The sequence below is a fragment of the Corylus avellana genome, chromosome 3 (genome assembly GCF_965113065.1).
Source record: "Corylus avellana chromosome 3, dhCorAvel1.hap1.2, whole genome shotgun sequence".
NCBI classification, from domain to species: Eukaryota; Viridiplantae; Streptophyta; class Magnoliopsida; order Fagales; family Betulaceae; genus Corylus; species Corylus avellana.
This window is the reverse complement of record NC_142492.1, coordinates 23,125,610-23,137,920: the sequence shown is the minus strand read 5'-3', so window position 1 is coordinate 23,137,920 and position 12,311 is coordinate 23,125,610. Positions and strand designations below refer to the sequence as shown.

The 12,311-nt window shown below is 35.5% G+C and overlaps 1 protein-coding gene across 1 annotated transcript; it reads right to left on the bottom strand.

Moving 5' to 3' along the window:
• Nucleotides 1-1,982: 1,982 nt before the first annotated feature.
• On the bottom strand, nucleotides 1,983-9,580 carry UGLYAH (ureidoglycine aminohydrolase). Its single transcript, XM_059588732.2, has 13 exons — nucleotides 9,421-9,580; nucleotides 9,207-9,338; nucleotides 8,111-8,198; nucleotides 7,960-8,036; nucleotides 5,916-5,955; nucleotides 5,685-5,751; nucleotides 4,985-5,070; nucleotides 4,659-4,740; nucleotides 4,209-4,265; nucleotides 4,079-4,117; nucleotides 3,621-3,691; nucleotides 2,484-2,537; nucleotides 1,983-2,358 (listed from the first exon to the last, which is right to left on the bottom strand). The coding sequence occupies exons 1-13, from the start codon at nucleotides 9,461-9,463 to the stop codon at nucleotides 2,289-2,291; spliced, it is 906 nt and encodes a 301-aa protein (XP_059444715.2). The 5' UTR covers nucleotides 9,464-9,580; the 3' UTR covers nucleotides 1,983-2,288.
• Nucleotides 9,581-12,311: the final 2,731 nt, after the last annotated feature.

The window sequence follows — 12,311 nt, the reverse complement described above, 5'->3', positions numbered from 1 at the left end:
ACCTTTTCATGATCGAAACCTTAACTAAATCACTGCTTCAGGAATCTCTTGAGTGAAAGGCAGCTGTCATAAATTGACATCTACCATATAAAAGACAATACTCATAAATGAAATCCCTTCAACTAGGACAAAATTTTATTTAAACCAACTTTTTAATAGAAAGTTACCCATGTTGGTCTAGGACTATATTAATTGGATGGGCCCCGAGGGAGCATAGTAACACCCCATGAATATTTTGTAGGTTAAACATACGTTTTTATACAAAATTGTAAAAAGCGTTCCGTTTGAAAGTTTAGCTAATGAAAAAAAAAAAAAAAACGATTTAAAAACCTAAAAAAATTTACATTTTCGCTTAGCAAGCAAGGGAGTGTGCGGTTTGAAAAAGTGAAAAATCTACGTTTTAAAAAACTCAGGCCAAACTGCACGTTTTGAAACCGCTAAACCAAACGGACGCATCGTAAATCAAAGCTTCACTAAAACAACTTTATTCTTAGAATTTTCCATCGTGCAAAGAAGCCTCAGTGGAGCTTCTTTCAAAATATATGTTGTGCGTTTTGATTCTATGATGTATTTTCCATAATGTCTCTCTTGCAATATATGTTGGTAGAACTCCGGAAATCTGCACCCCCTTATACTAAAGTATGGGATGCAAGAAGACATGTAGACATATATACATACAAAAGCATCCAACCATTACATAAGCAAATCAAAGTCCCTCAAATAAAAGATGGGTAGTGTTACCGACAACATTGTGACATAGTGGAAGATATTAACCATTACTATTATGAATATAGAAAATTTCTTGAGATATTACTTCTCTGGCATTAGAGTGGTGCCACTTTAGTCAGAGTGTTAATCAAAAGAATTCATTGGAAGGGAATTTGATAAGCCTTTGAAAGGGGGAATTTGTGACATATTATTGCCACTAATGATAACTTTAGATAAAGTTGTTTCTTATAAAAAAGAAAAGATCATAAACTTTTTTGCACAAAAGCAGGCTAATGTTTATCTTAATATTCCGATTTGGGAAAGGCTGACATGGAAGACATCCCACCAAAGTGTTTAGGGAAAATGGGGGAAAGGAGTGGTGAAGAATATGGGTCGGTTGTGGTGGTGGTGGCTTCTCTCTCATCATATTTCACTAATTGTGGGGTGCCAAAATTGATTTATTCTAGGTGCTATGTCAACTGCCACGTGGACATCTCCGAACCATTTGTTCCTCGTCCGTGATATGATCGGGTTAGAGAAAAAAAAATTTACCCAATCTATTAAATTAACATTTGTCTTTAGAACATGTAATTTTTACATATTTTTTTAATAATGTATGTGAAAATCACATACTTTAAAGATATATGTCAATTTAATAGACTGAATTAAAAAAATTTCTGTAATATGACATGAGTAAAAAATTTAACAGTAATCCTTATGTAAAATGAATGCTTCTACAGGATAAATTCACTGAATCAATCTTCATATTTGTAGTTGGTGACAACTAGTGTCAACAGTTGGACCACTTATTTTCAAATCCCAACTGTTTTAGATTTTCACCAAAAAGAAAGTATGTTCAAACTTATTCCCAATTAGACTTTATGATTTTCTTTTTCATATTTATTTTGCTTTGACTCTTTCATTGACTTCATCAGTTCTTGACCCTTTGAGCATGTGAGATGGAATATAAGTTGAATATTTAGTAACCTTTATGACATTCTAAATCCTGATATTAGTTTCCAATGCTACACTGACTGAGACACTCAAAATGTTGAACCAAGATGGCTCTTGTATGAGTCTACTACTAGTTCAGTTTCACCGGCACGATACTCGAAAAGACACATTACATGTCAATCTCGGTCTTCTCTATTTCAAGTGAAATTAACTTATAATTTTATTGCAGGAACCCGCAGGATCAAGTGCGAGACAGTTTGATAGACCCACCAACTGGTTTAAGAAGCATTTAGGCCTTCATAATTGAGTTGAGCATGAACTTGAACCAGAGAAACCCACATATCAATATAGAATCATGTACATTTTTTTTTATTATATTCCCCACATGTTTTCCAACTTCTTCTTTTTCCTGGTGAACTAGGAAACCATAGAAAATAGCATTCCTTTAACAAATTGGTCCCACATAGTACTAGGCTATCTGTTAAATTCAAGCATACACCACATTGAGAAAAATAATGTAATGCACATAGCATTTGGTAGCTGTAGTTCATACATTATTATCATGGTTAAATCAGTTGTCAGAATCATGCAATTGCACCCATGAGCATACTTCTGGTGAAATATGATTACAGAGGATTCCTATTCACATCTTTGTACAGAAGATACCTCGACCGAGTTTTACCAAGTGCAGCATACCTGAAAGGTTGCAGAACATATCATTGTCTATTTGATTTAAACCATATTGGAGGAAGATGCAAGAGACTTCTATATAATATTCCTATTTCCCCATCCAGAAAAAATGTATTGTATTTCTCACTTACCATTGAGGCACAAATGGTGCCATCCAAATAACATCACCTGCTTGAACTGGATACCTATTTATAAAAAGATTGACAGAAACTACGATTAAAAATATTTAACAAGTGACAGTAGATCATAGAACTGGTAAAAAAAAAAGAAAAAAAGAAAAAAGGGTCATAACAATATTGCAATAAGCAAATTCATGAGCTCGATCTCATCGAGACAAAGCCAGACAACATTCCTTAGAAATTTAGGAACTTGAATTTTAAGCTCTATCATTGATTTCATGTACAAAGAGAGGTTGACTGTTTGTGTTGCTAGTCATATGGCTAGTTATTGTGGATAAAGAAATAGAATAGTGTACTAATATAGTGATCTCTTAGAAAGAAAAGAGGCATGAATTTGAAGAATGCCAGAAGGTGTTCATTCGGCTTGACAGTTCAAACACTTACCACACCAATTAAGAATAATAATTGTAATAAACACAAAGTGTATGTTTGGCAATATAGTAAGCAGGTAAAAACATGAAAACATGAGTTTCAAGGAAAAACAAAGCCAACTAAAACCTATCTGTCCCTCTTTGGCATAATCCTTAGAGATCCAAAACCCCATTCAGGCAAAGAAGATAGTAATATATGATATCAATCATGGGCAAGTGGTTCCACTAGTCATATTCTAATGGATCAATTGTACAAGCAACAACCAAATAAAGTCTCCCCTATCAATATTATCCCATTTGTAAGACAATTACCACTATAACTACCATAGCTCACTCTAAGGACAAAATTCTTCAGAAAGGACACATCAAACATGTTCGAACCTGCTGAAACTAAGGCAAGTTAAAATTAAGCCAGTGAGCGTGATACTCCTTACATGCGCAGACCAAACCAGTTTAAAGAAAGCAAAATTGTTACCAAATGGTAGTCGAAGAAAACGTGTAAGCTGAGGGAGGCATCTAACTGAATCCCAAAGCCTTAGTATGTTAAGAAGTACAAGAAAAGTCAGGTAATCCTAGATACAGTGCAAGTCCTATTAGTATTTTTCATATTCGATGTACAATACAAATAATTGTTATTGGCCTCAGAAAGTTAAATATGATATCAGCAGGAATTATATAGACATCCTAACACAATATCAGCTTCTTGAAGAACTCTTACCAGCTATCACCCAACCGATAAATGCCCTGTCCCTCTAAAAGCAGCAAACCATGCTGATTGTAATGAAACTCCTGTGAAAGCAAAAGGCCAAAGTACATAATTTTCTGAACCCTCATAACTTTAACAAGAAAGCATCCTAAAGAAGCTGGGCACAAAAATAACTATCAAAACTATGACTTTAAAATTATTTAAAAAAACCTATTCTGGAAAAAATCCCTAAACGTTTTTAAGAAGAAAAAGGATTGGTATCAGAATGTGAATTATTCTTGTCTCTAAAGCTTCATTAAATTAATTTCTTTTACAGCATAACCAAAATTTAGCTCAAATGTTAAGTTAGAGAAAACTTACTTTGAGTGGTATTACGATTTGCATGTTACAAAAATCCAGAACAAGATGGAGGAGCAATATATAGAAACTCAAGATAAAAGGGGCTCAACAACTAAGAAAAAGAAGAATACCTTGACATTAAGAAATTCTCCAGGCTGAAAATCCATGATCTGCAGACACGTATATAAATGCTGAGTTACTGAAAAGAATGCCATGACCAAGGAAACCAGGATTTGCATCACAAAGTAGATTACAGCTTACATGGATATTGAAGTCATATGGCAAAGATGTGGGTAGAAGCTTCCTAAGTTCAAATATCTGATATCAGGTAAGGAAAAAGTTATACACACAAACTTAATAATAACTATAATAACTATCTTAAATACAAATCTAAAGAAAATAAAAGCCTTAAAACTGTTTCCAGAAATCATCATAAAATATTGGATATGTACAATTGAGTATTGTAACATATAAATGCCAAGAGCAAGAAAAGATTAGAAGACTTATATGAGACTTAGTCAATACGTATCAAGGAATGGCTCCTACACACCCAAGAGAGGACTGAAAATAAGTATGCTGGTTTTTTTTTTTTTTTTGCCCTGGGGGAGGGGAGGGAGGGTTTGAAAGGGAAATTACTGGTATACAGAAAGACAGGGACTTCCAATCTTTCTGCAATATTAAGCATATAATAACAAACAATCCACAACTTACTTCGCCTGGAGTTTCAAGGAGTGGCTGCTTTTCTGTTGAACTGATGATTTGCTCAGTGACACAATTATCCAGAGAGGAATACCTAGCAGTAAACAAGATATTTGACAGTTAAAAGCATTATGAATCATCCAATGACTTAAACACTGTTGGTTGTTAATGATGTTTCAATACCAAAGTAACTTTAACTGATAAAACAAGTTCTTCAATAGCATCAATGCCATGTAAGGGTACTTAGAGTGAATTCTCATGCTGAGCATGCTATGAAGATGAAACATCTGAACAAGATGGCAAACTATCCAGTCAATTATACACGTAGGGGAACAAACCTTCGCTCAAACACCACAAGAGTGGCAGATGCATCACACTTCAGTGAATGTTGAAAACTAGGAGGTAGATAAGCATACGAATCCATCTGCATTTCAAAGAGAAATGACATTAGATTTTCTTCCAGCCTTTATCAATGATCCTGAATAATCACATAAAGCATTTGCAGCTACTATACAGAAAAGCCAAAGAGCCCCAAATTAATGCGTGTGTGTGTGTGTGAACCTTCTAACACTTGGATACTTGGAAACATAAAAGAAGGATTGATCACAAAGATTTGTTTTTGATAAGTAGGATTGATCACAAAGATAAGCTAACATAAAGCGTCTTCTAAACCCATGGCACATCAGCTACATTGGAGACCAATACATCCACCCAATTTTTTGGATGACAAATTTAAATAAAAAGTTTAGTTGCAGATGTTCGTGAACATAAGTGACAAGTGAAGCAAAACATGGTAGATATTTGCCACGAAGACAAGAAAATTAATTGCCACACTAGTAGAACAATTAGATGGTGATGAATAAGATATAGTGACGAGTTGAATAATAGGTAAGTCAAAAAAAATTATCAAAAGAGGAATACTTGCAAAATGTTCTGATATATGTCATAATAAGTAATGTAACATTGATAAGCAATCAAAACTTGCAATTACATGCTGAAAAATGTATTCAAAATTAAATACCAATCAAGTTTTCTTACTATCAATTCGTGGCTAACACCAGAAGTATCAATGAAAGTCACAGCACCCTGAACCACAAATATGAACCTAGTGGGATAAATACATAATACATGTCACAAAGCAAATCAAATGCATAATTATAACCTGTATGTATAATGAGCCATATGCCTTTCTTTTTTTCTTTTTTTCTTTTTTTTTGGGGGGGGGGGGGGGGGGGGGGGGGGGGGTGGTGTGGGAGTAAATATGCATACCTCTCTACATCAACTGGGGGGAGTCCTGATCTTGAATTCTCTGCACAGTATATAGCAAATATCAGTAACCTAAAAAATAATCAACAAGGAGAAAATAAATTCCAATTGCACATCTTTGCATGTGCATCATAAACAATGGATGACAAACATGATAGACAAGATAAATCTAATTGAATCCAAGGAAAAACGCCATCACACAATTTAATTTCAACATATTGACTGACTAAAAGACACATATAAGCGTTCCCCACTTGTATTTCTGTAACAAGCAACCACTGAAGTGAAACAACAAATTTTAACCGACACGTAATCATTAATAGATGTACTAAAGAGGATATTTCTGACTGTAGGGCCTAAGAAAAAACCATAAGAAGAATCAATGTCAAACACATAACAAAGAAAGCAAACCAAGAAGCTACTGGAAGGCACCATGCCATGCAAGAAAGGTGGGTGTGGCTAGAGAACAACCCTAAGCTTGTCCTAGACATCATGCATGTGAGTGCTGCACTTTGATCACTACAAGGCATTTATTTTTAATTTTAACATGTCCTATTATCAGGTAAAGACAAGTAGACTAGCAAACATGAGTTGAGGTTATAATAAAGAAACCCATGACTATAACTGAAAATACCTATTAGAGCAGAGCAGCATAGCAGAATTCACATAGCGGATCCCAACTACCTAGTTAAGTCATCACATGATTTTGAGTCATTTTTCAGCCTAATTATCACATGTATTACACAAAACTACATTAAAAGACCTTGTAGGGTACATCACTCTTATCAAAAACCACAAGTTAATTCATTTGGGGAAAGAGAGAGAGAGAGAGAGAGAGAGAATCTCAATGTGCCAAATCATGTATATCAAGTATTGACTTCTAAAATTTTCAGGTCATGCTTTCCTTGCCTGTGCATTGGTAGTAAATTCATAAAACAAAAAATGAAGGAACAAAGAAACATAGACAAAGAATAACAAGAATCTAGGAAGTTGAAGCATAACACGTTACAACCCAAAAAGTTAAGTCTCACATTGAGTGGGTGGATTGTGAGGTGTTGCATGAGTACTTAGTCCCACATTGAGACTATGTTTTATAAATGACTCTTGGGACTGTAATTGTAACATTGACTAGTCCTTTTAGGGTATAACTAGATCGTGACAAATGGAATCAAACCAACCAACTGAAACACTGCAGCATGATGTGGGTTTGATGAGGATGTCAGTGATTTCATTGGAGAATATTGGGACACCCCAACATTAAGTCTCACATTGGATGAGAGGATTGTGAAGGTCTTATATGAGTGTCAAGTTTCACATTGGTTCTTTCCTAAGTGAGACTAAACTTTATAAATGCTTCTAGAAAACTCCAACTGTAATATTGACTAGTCTTTTTGGAGAATAACGTAGATGTGGTTAAAGCTTCCTTTGGGTCGTAGGATAACAAGTGATGTATGTTTATATGGAAAGGTGCCAAATACTCAACCTTTTCTATCTGAAATGAGTAAGAATTTAACTAGATTAAAACATAACACGACAATTAATTGCCTTTTAATATTTGATGAAGCATAGAAAAATCTCTATAATATCAGTAGAAATCATGAGCTGTATAATTTTTCTATCAAGATAAACATGTTTCAGAAGTTCTACATAATTTGTTTTCTAGAGTTAATAAGTTACTACGAATCAATTATCTCTCAGAAATCAAGATGTATCTCAAAAAACCTATACACTTTTTTCTTCAATTGCAAATTCTCTCAATAATGGTGTAACAACTGCAAGTCTAGCCACCAATCCTATGTTGGTCATGAATTGTTCAACATACAGATATTCCAAAAATATTCAAATATTTTACAAAACATGCAGACATGCAGTTGTCCAAATTGTGCATGATGACTGATGAGTTCCAATTCGTCCAACAACATTGAAGCATGAACAATCAACATATGTTGAATCCTGTAACTTTATTGCTCAAGCTGAAGACCCATGAATACCAAAACTCTAAATCAAATAAAATACTTGCAAATTATATACAATTCTGCAACTGAACCTTGCATTTTTGCTAGGTACATTACAAAGTTTGAGCCCATAGCTGGTGTAATTAAGTACGCCCCCAATGTATTAATCCTGTCAAAGAAAACCAAATTACTACACCAGCAGATAAGACAAAATTATTTTAATAGTAAAGGTTTTAAAAGTACCACTCAAGTAAAGGACTGAATACATGACTTTCAGGTGCTATTAAAGCATGATCAGCTTTATAGACACTGCGTGTGAAACCTGGCAAATCTGGCAATAAGAACCCAAAAATAAAAAAGGTGAGTGTAATATCTTGCAAGCAAATTTTTAGATTCGTTATTAATACAAGGAATAGAGGGAAAAAGTCAAAATTAAAGTTTGGCAATTTCTCATTGTAACTTTAAAAAAAATCAACAACTAAAGTCTCTCGGTAATCCATGATCACATCATTTATTCCACAACATTATCCTCGAAATAGGCTACGCGTGCATAAAGAGAAAAACTTTCTTAGAGCTTCAGTCAGAAATTAGATAAGTTTTCTGTTTTCACTTGCCAAAAAGTCCTTTCATTTTTCACCTTTCCACCATTTTCCATCATTTTTGCAAAAGCCCTCCTAAGTTTCGACTAATCAACATGTTGTCTCATGAATTTATATTTTCCCTAAAAGTGATAAAGAAAATAAGAATATTATTAATGACTAAACATACTGCCTGCGAAGTCATGGTTCATAAACCTGTATTACTCATTACTCATTAAACAAAAATCTACACTCAACGAAACTGATACCACTGCATGGTTGAGTTGTATCAATGCCACAACACTAAAAGCACACAATTCAAAATTTAAGGCCTACGTAGTTTAGAGAATAGCATTCGTTTTTTTTCTTAAGAATGAAAAGAGTGAAAGTATTTGATAAACTATCGTTTTCAATTTCTGCTGTCAAAAGGTCTACATTTTTGGAAGCATAGAAAGCAAGTATTGAACATTTTAATTCTTCTTGAGAAAAGGAAAAAAGAACATGCTTTTGATTTGAAAAGCACCCTGATAAGCATATTTTTGCATCATCTTCAACTTTTTCCTCTTCAATAATATTGGACCCTCTTTTTCCTTTTTGCTTTCTTGCTTTAATTCCTCAGCAACCAAACACAGTAAGAATATTTAAACCAATCCACATTCATGTTTCTGATTACTCCACAGACCAATACAAATCACTTTTACACGTTTACCCACATCAAGTTCTATATGATAAAACACACACACAAAATTCTAATCACTGACCCTGAAGATAAGCAGGAGAAAGTGTAGGATTGGTGACCTTCCAGTACAGAGGCTTCGAGTCTGAATCCGAGTTAATAACAGAATAAGGCGTAGAGCAAAAACCTTCTTCACTCACAGCAACTTTGAGCAAACCTGAAAATTAAAATAAAAAAAATAAAAAAGAATAAAGGAGAAACCCAACAATAAAAAAGATTAAAGCTGGGCATTTGCGTACTGAGTGTTGTAAGGAGGAGGAGGAAAGGTGAGGGAGTTCGCATGGTGAGATCTCTGTGTTACTAGGGGGTTTGAATGGAGGAGGAGGAGGATTGTAGTTTCAGCCTCTGGTTTTTATTTGTGTAAACTATCAAGCGCTGGTGGAGGAAGAAGAAGAAGACAAATGCTGACTAGGCGGGGACAAGTGTAGTCTGTGCCTCTGGTGGTTCGGTGAATGTTGCTGATTTTTCACCAGCTACGCACGTGCACAAAGAAGTTCTAAGAATTGTTTGATATAGAATTTTTTTTTTTTTTTTTTTTTTGTTAGAAAAATCGAAAAGGAGTAATGATAATTTTAAACTTCATTTTATAATTAAATTCCTTGTTTTAAAATTGATATTATTCAAACAACACGATTTGAAATCGCTTGACCAAATAGACACCGCCTAATTATAAGGGTTCGTTTGGAATTGCAATTATTTTTTTAAATCGCTACTTTTTAAAATTGCAAAGGTGTTTAGTAAAACAAGTTAAAAAATATTTTTTTTATCAATATTTGTTATTCGAAATCATAATTTTAGTCTAAATTCGTGTTTTTTTTCAAACAAGTACATCTAGCTTGGTTATAGAAATTGGAGATTTTTTTTTCTATTTTAAATTAAGTGATTTTTAAATTGCAATGTCAAGCACTTATGTTTTGTGATAGAATGCATCTTTTGTGTGGTCGTTGTACAAAACAAGGGTTTTGTGCAATCCACTCAGAGTTTGACACATCATCATTGAAGAAAAATATATGTGAGCAAAACATTGGATTATTTCTCTCACATCCATTTGAACCACCACTCGCATCCACTTGCCGCCACCTCACACCACCTCCATCTCTCTCTCCGCTGGCCACGTGGGGGTGGCGCGGGTCACCCCCGGCCCATGGGATGGTCGCCAACCACCCTAGGGGTGGCTAGGGGCGGCCAGCGAGCCACCCCTAGACCATGGGGTGGCCACACGCCACCCAATAAGTGGTCGGGGTGGCTCGTGGGCCACCCCCAGTCAAATCTAAGGATGGCGCGCGGCCACCCCTGCCCAAGAGGGTGGCCGTGCAAGCCACCCTCGGCGGAGAGAGAGAGAGAGAGGGAGAGAGTTTTAGCGGACAGAAAAAGAGAGGGAGGGAGATCCGGCCGAGAGGGAGAGATCCAGGCCACTAGGGGTGGCTCGCGGCCACCCCCCAGGCCATTGGGGTGGTTCACCGCCACACCCGGCCAATGGGGGTGGCGGTGAACCGCCCCCACCACCCTCTGGCACCCTCTACATTTATTTTTAAAATAAAAAAATTAATAAAATTTGATATAATTAGGTGTGGGTGTTTATTTTTTTTTAAAGCGTTCCAGCTGATGTGCCAACCACTGAATGGTGTGCACAAAACCCTAAACAAAGCAGGAGTTTTGTGCACTGACCACATTGAAGTTATTCTCTATAACACCATTCACTCTTAAAATGACATTAAATTATTTTATTAATAAAAATATGTATACTAAATACAGTATACCCTTTTTTTTCACCTAATTAATATTACAAACATGTATTCTTTCCATGACCAATGGAAGAGGATGACATTTTTGGAACAGGTAAATAGCACAAACTTGCAAGTTTAAAATTTAGTCTTGCATAAAGATATATATCCATACCAAAAGGCAAAAGCTACATACTTCCATCATCAAGCTACATGCCCCCAGCTTTTTGGATAGTTTTTTAAAAGGTGTCACAAATATCTCGAGCACTACAACTTCTATTTATATCACCCTCTATTTTGAATTAAATATCTCAAGCACTACAACTTCTATTTATATCACCCTCCATCTTGAATTAATGATCTAAATGAAAATGCTTTCTATTTCATATGGTATATAACAAGCCAAGGAAACAGAAGGTGAAAATGGTGCACACGCTCCTTGGAGACTTGAACCTACTTTTAGACAAATAATCATCTATCTCTTTAGCTGCAGCCATAAAGCATGCAACTCACTGCTATGGCTCAGAGCTTTAAAGGTAGATTTCTATGGAGAATCTTAGGCAGAGATAAGGGAGATAATTGAGAATATCATAGGACTTAGTTGGAGGCGATTAAGAAGGAGCTAGGAGAAGTTGAAAAGGATGTGGAGCAGATAAACTCCCATGTGAAAGATCATCCTTCATTGTGTGTTGCTTGAGGAAGACAAAAAAACTTTGTTTTGATTTTTTTGTGGGGCATATATTGTTTAAAATAATGTTTCTTGTTCATATATATATATATATATATATATATATATATATATATATGAAGGGAAAATCATTCTAGTCTCATTAATTGATAAAAGATCACGAGCATAAAGCTTTGAGAAAATCATAGCCGAAGCTACAAGGTTACAAGTCATAGATACAAACATAACAATCTGACATTTAAGACCTATGTATGACATTAAAATCTACTAACCCATGACTAACCTTCAGTTGTAACAACAGGTCTGTTCCAAATAGACTCAATCCGATACATAGGTAGCAACATCCTCCTGCCGAAACTCATCATCCTCGACTTGCAAGTCAGGAAATTATTTACATCCTCAACCCAATAGGCAAGAACCACAAAATACAGGGAAAATGGAAAAACAGGGAAAAATAAAAACAACAAAAGCCCACAAAACACCACTGGAGGAAGGCTGCCGGATGAGTCTAGCCAGAAAGCAAAAAAAACTACGCGCAAGCGTGTGCGAGTCACAATCCGTCGTGGGGTTGCTGAAATCAGAAGTGACATGTGCCGTTGGAAGTGGACAGGGCCGATGCGCGTGGTGAAGTGGCGCGTGTCGAGGTGGGTCTGACGGAGGGATATAGATCGAGCTTTGAACAGTCCGATCCAAGAACCCTATCAACCTCAGAAAAAGA

What these genes read in the sequence shown, in the direction of transcription:
- UGLYAH (XM_059588732.2), bottom strand. Translation starts at nt 9,463, where the DNA reads ATGCGAACTCCCTCACCTTTCCTCCTCCTCCTTACAACACTCA. An exon ending in GTACCTAGCAAAAATGCAAG is followed by an intron (nt 5,956 to 7,959) that starts GTTCAGTTGCAG and finishes TATACTGTGCAG; the next exon opens with AGAATTCAAGATCAGGACTC. An exon ending in GTGTTAGCCACGAATTGATA is followed by an intron (nt 5,071 to 5,684) that starts GTAAGAAAACTT and finishes TTTGAAATGCAG; the next exon opens with ATGGATTCGTATGCTTATCT.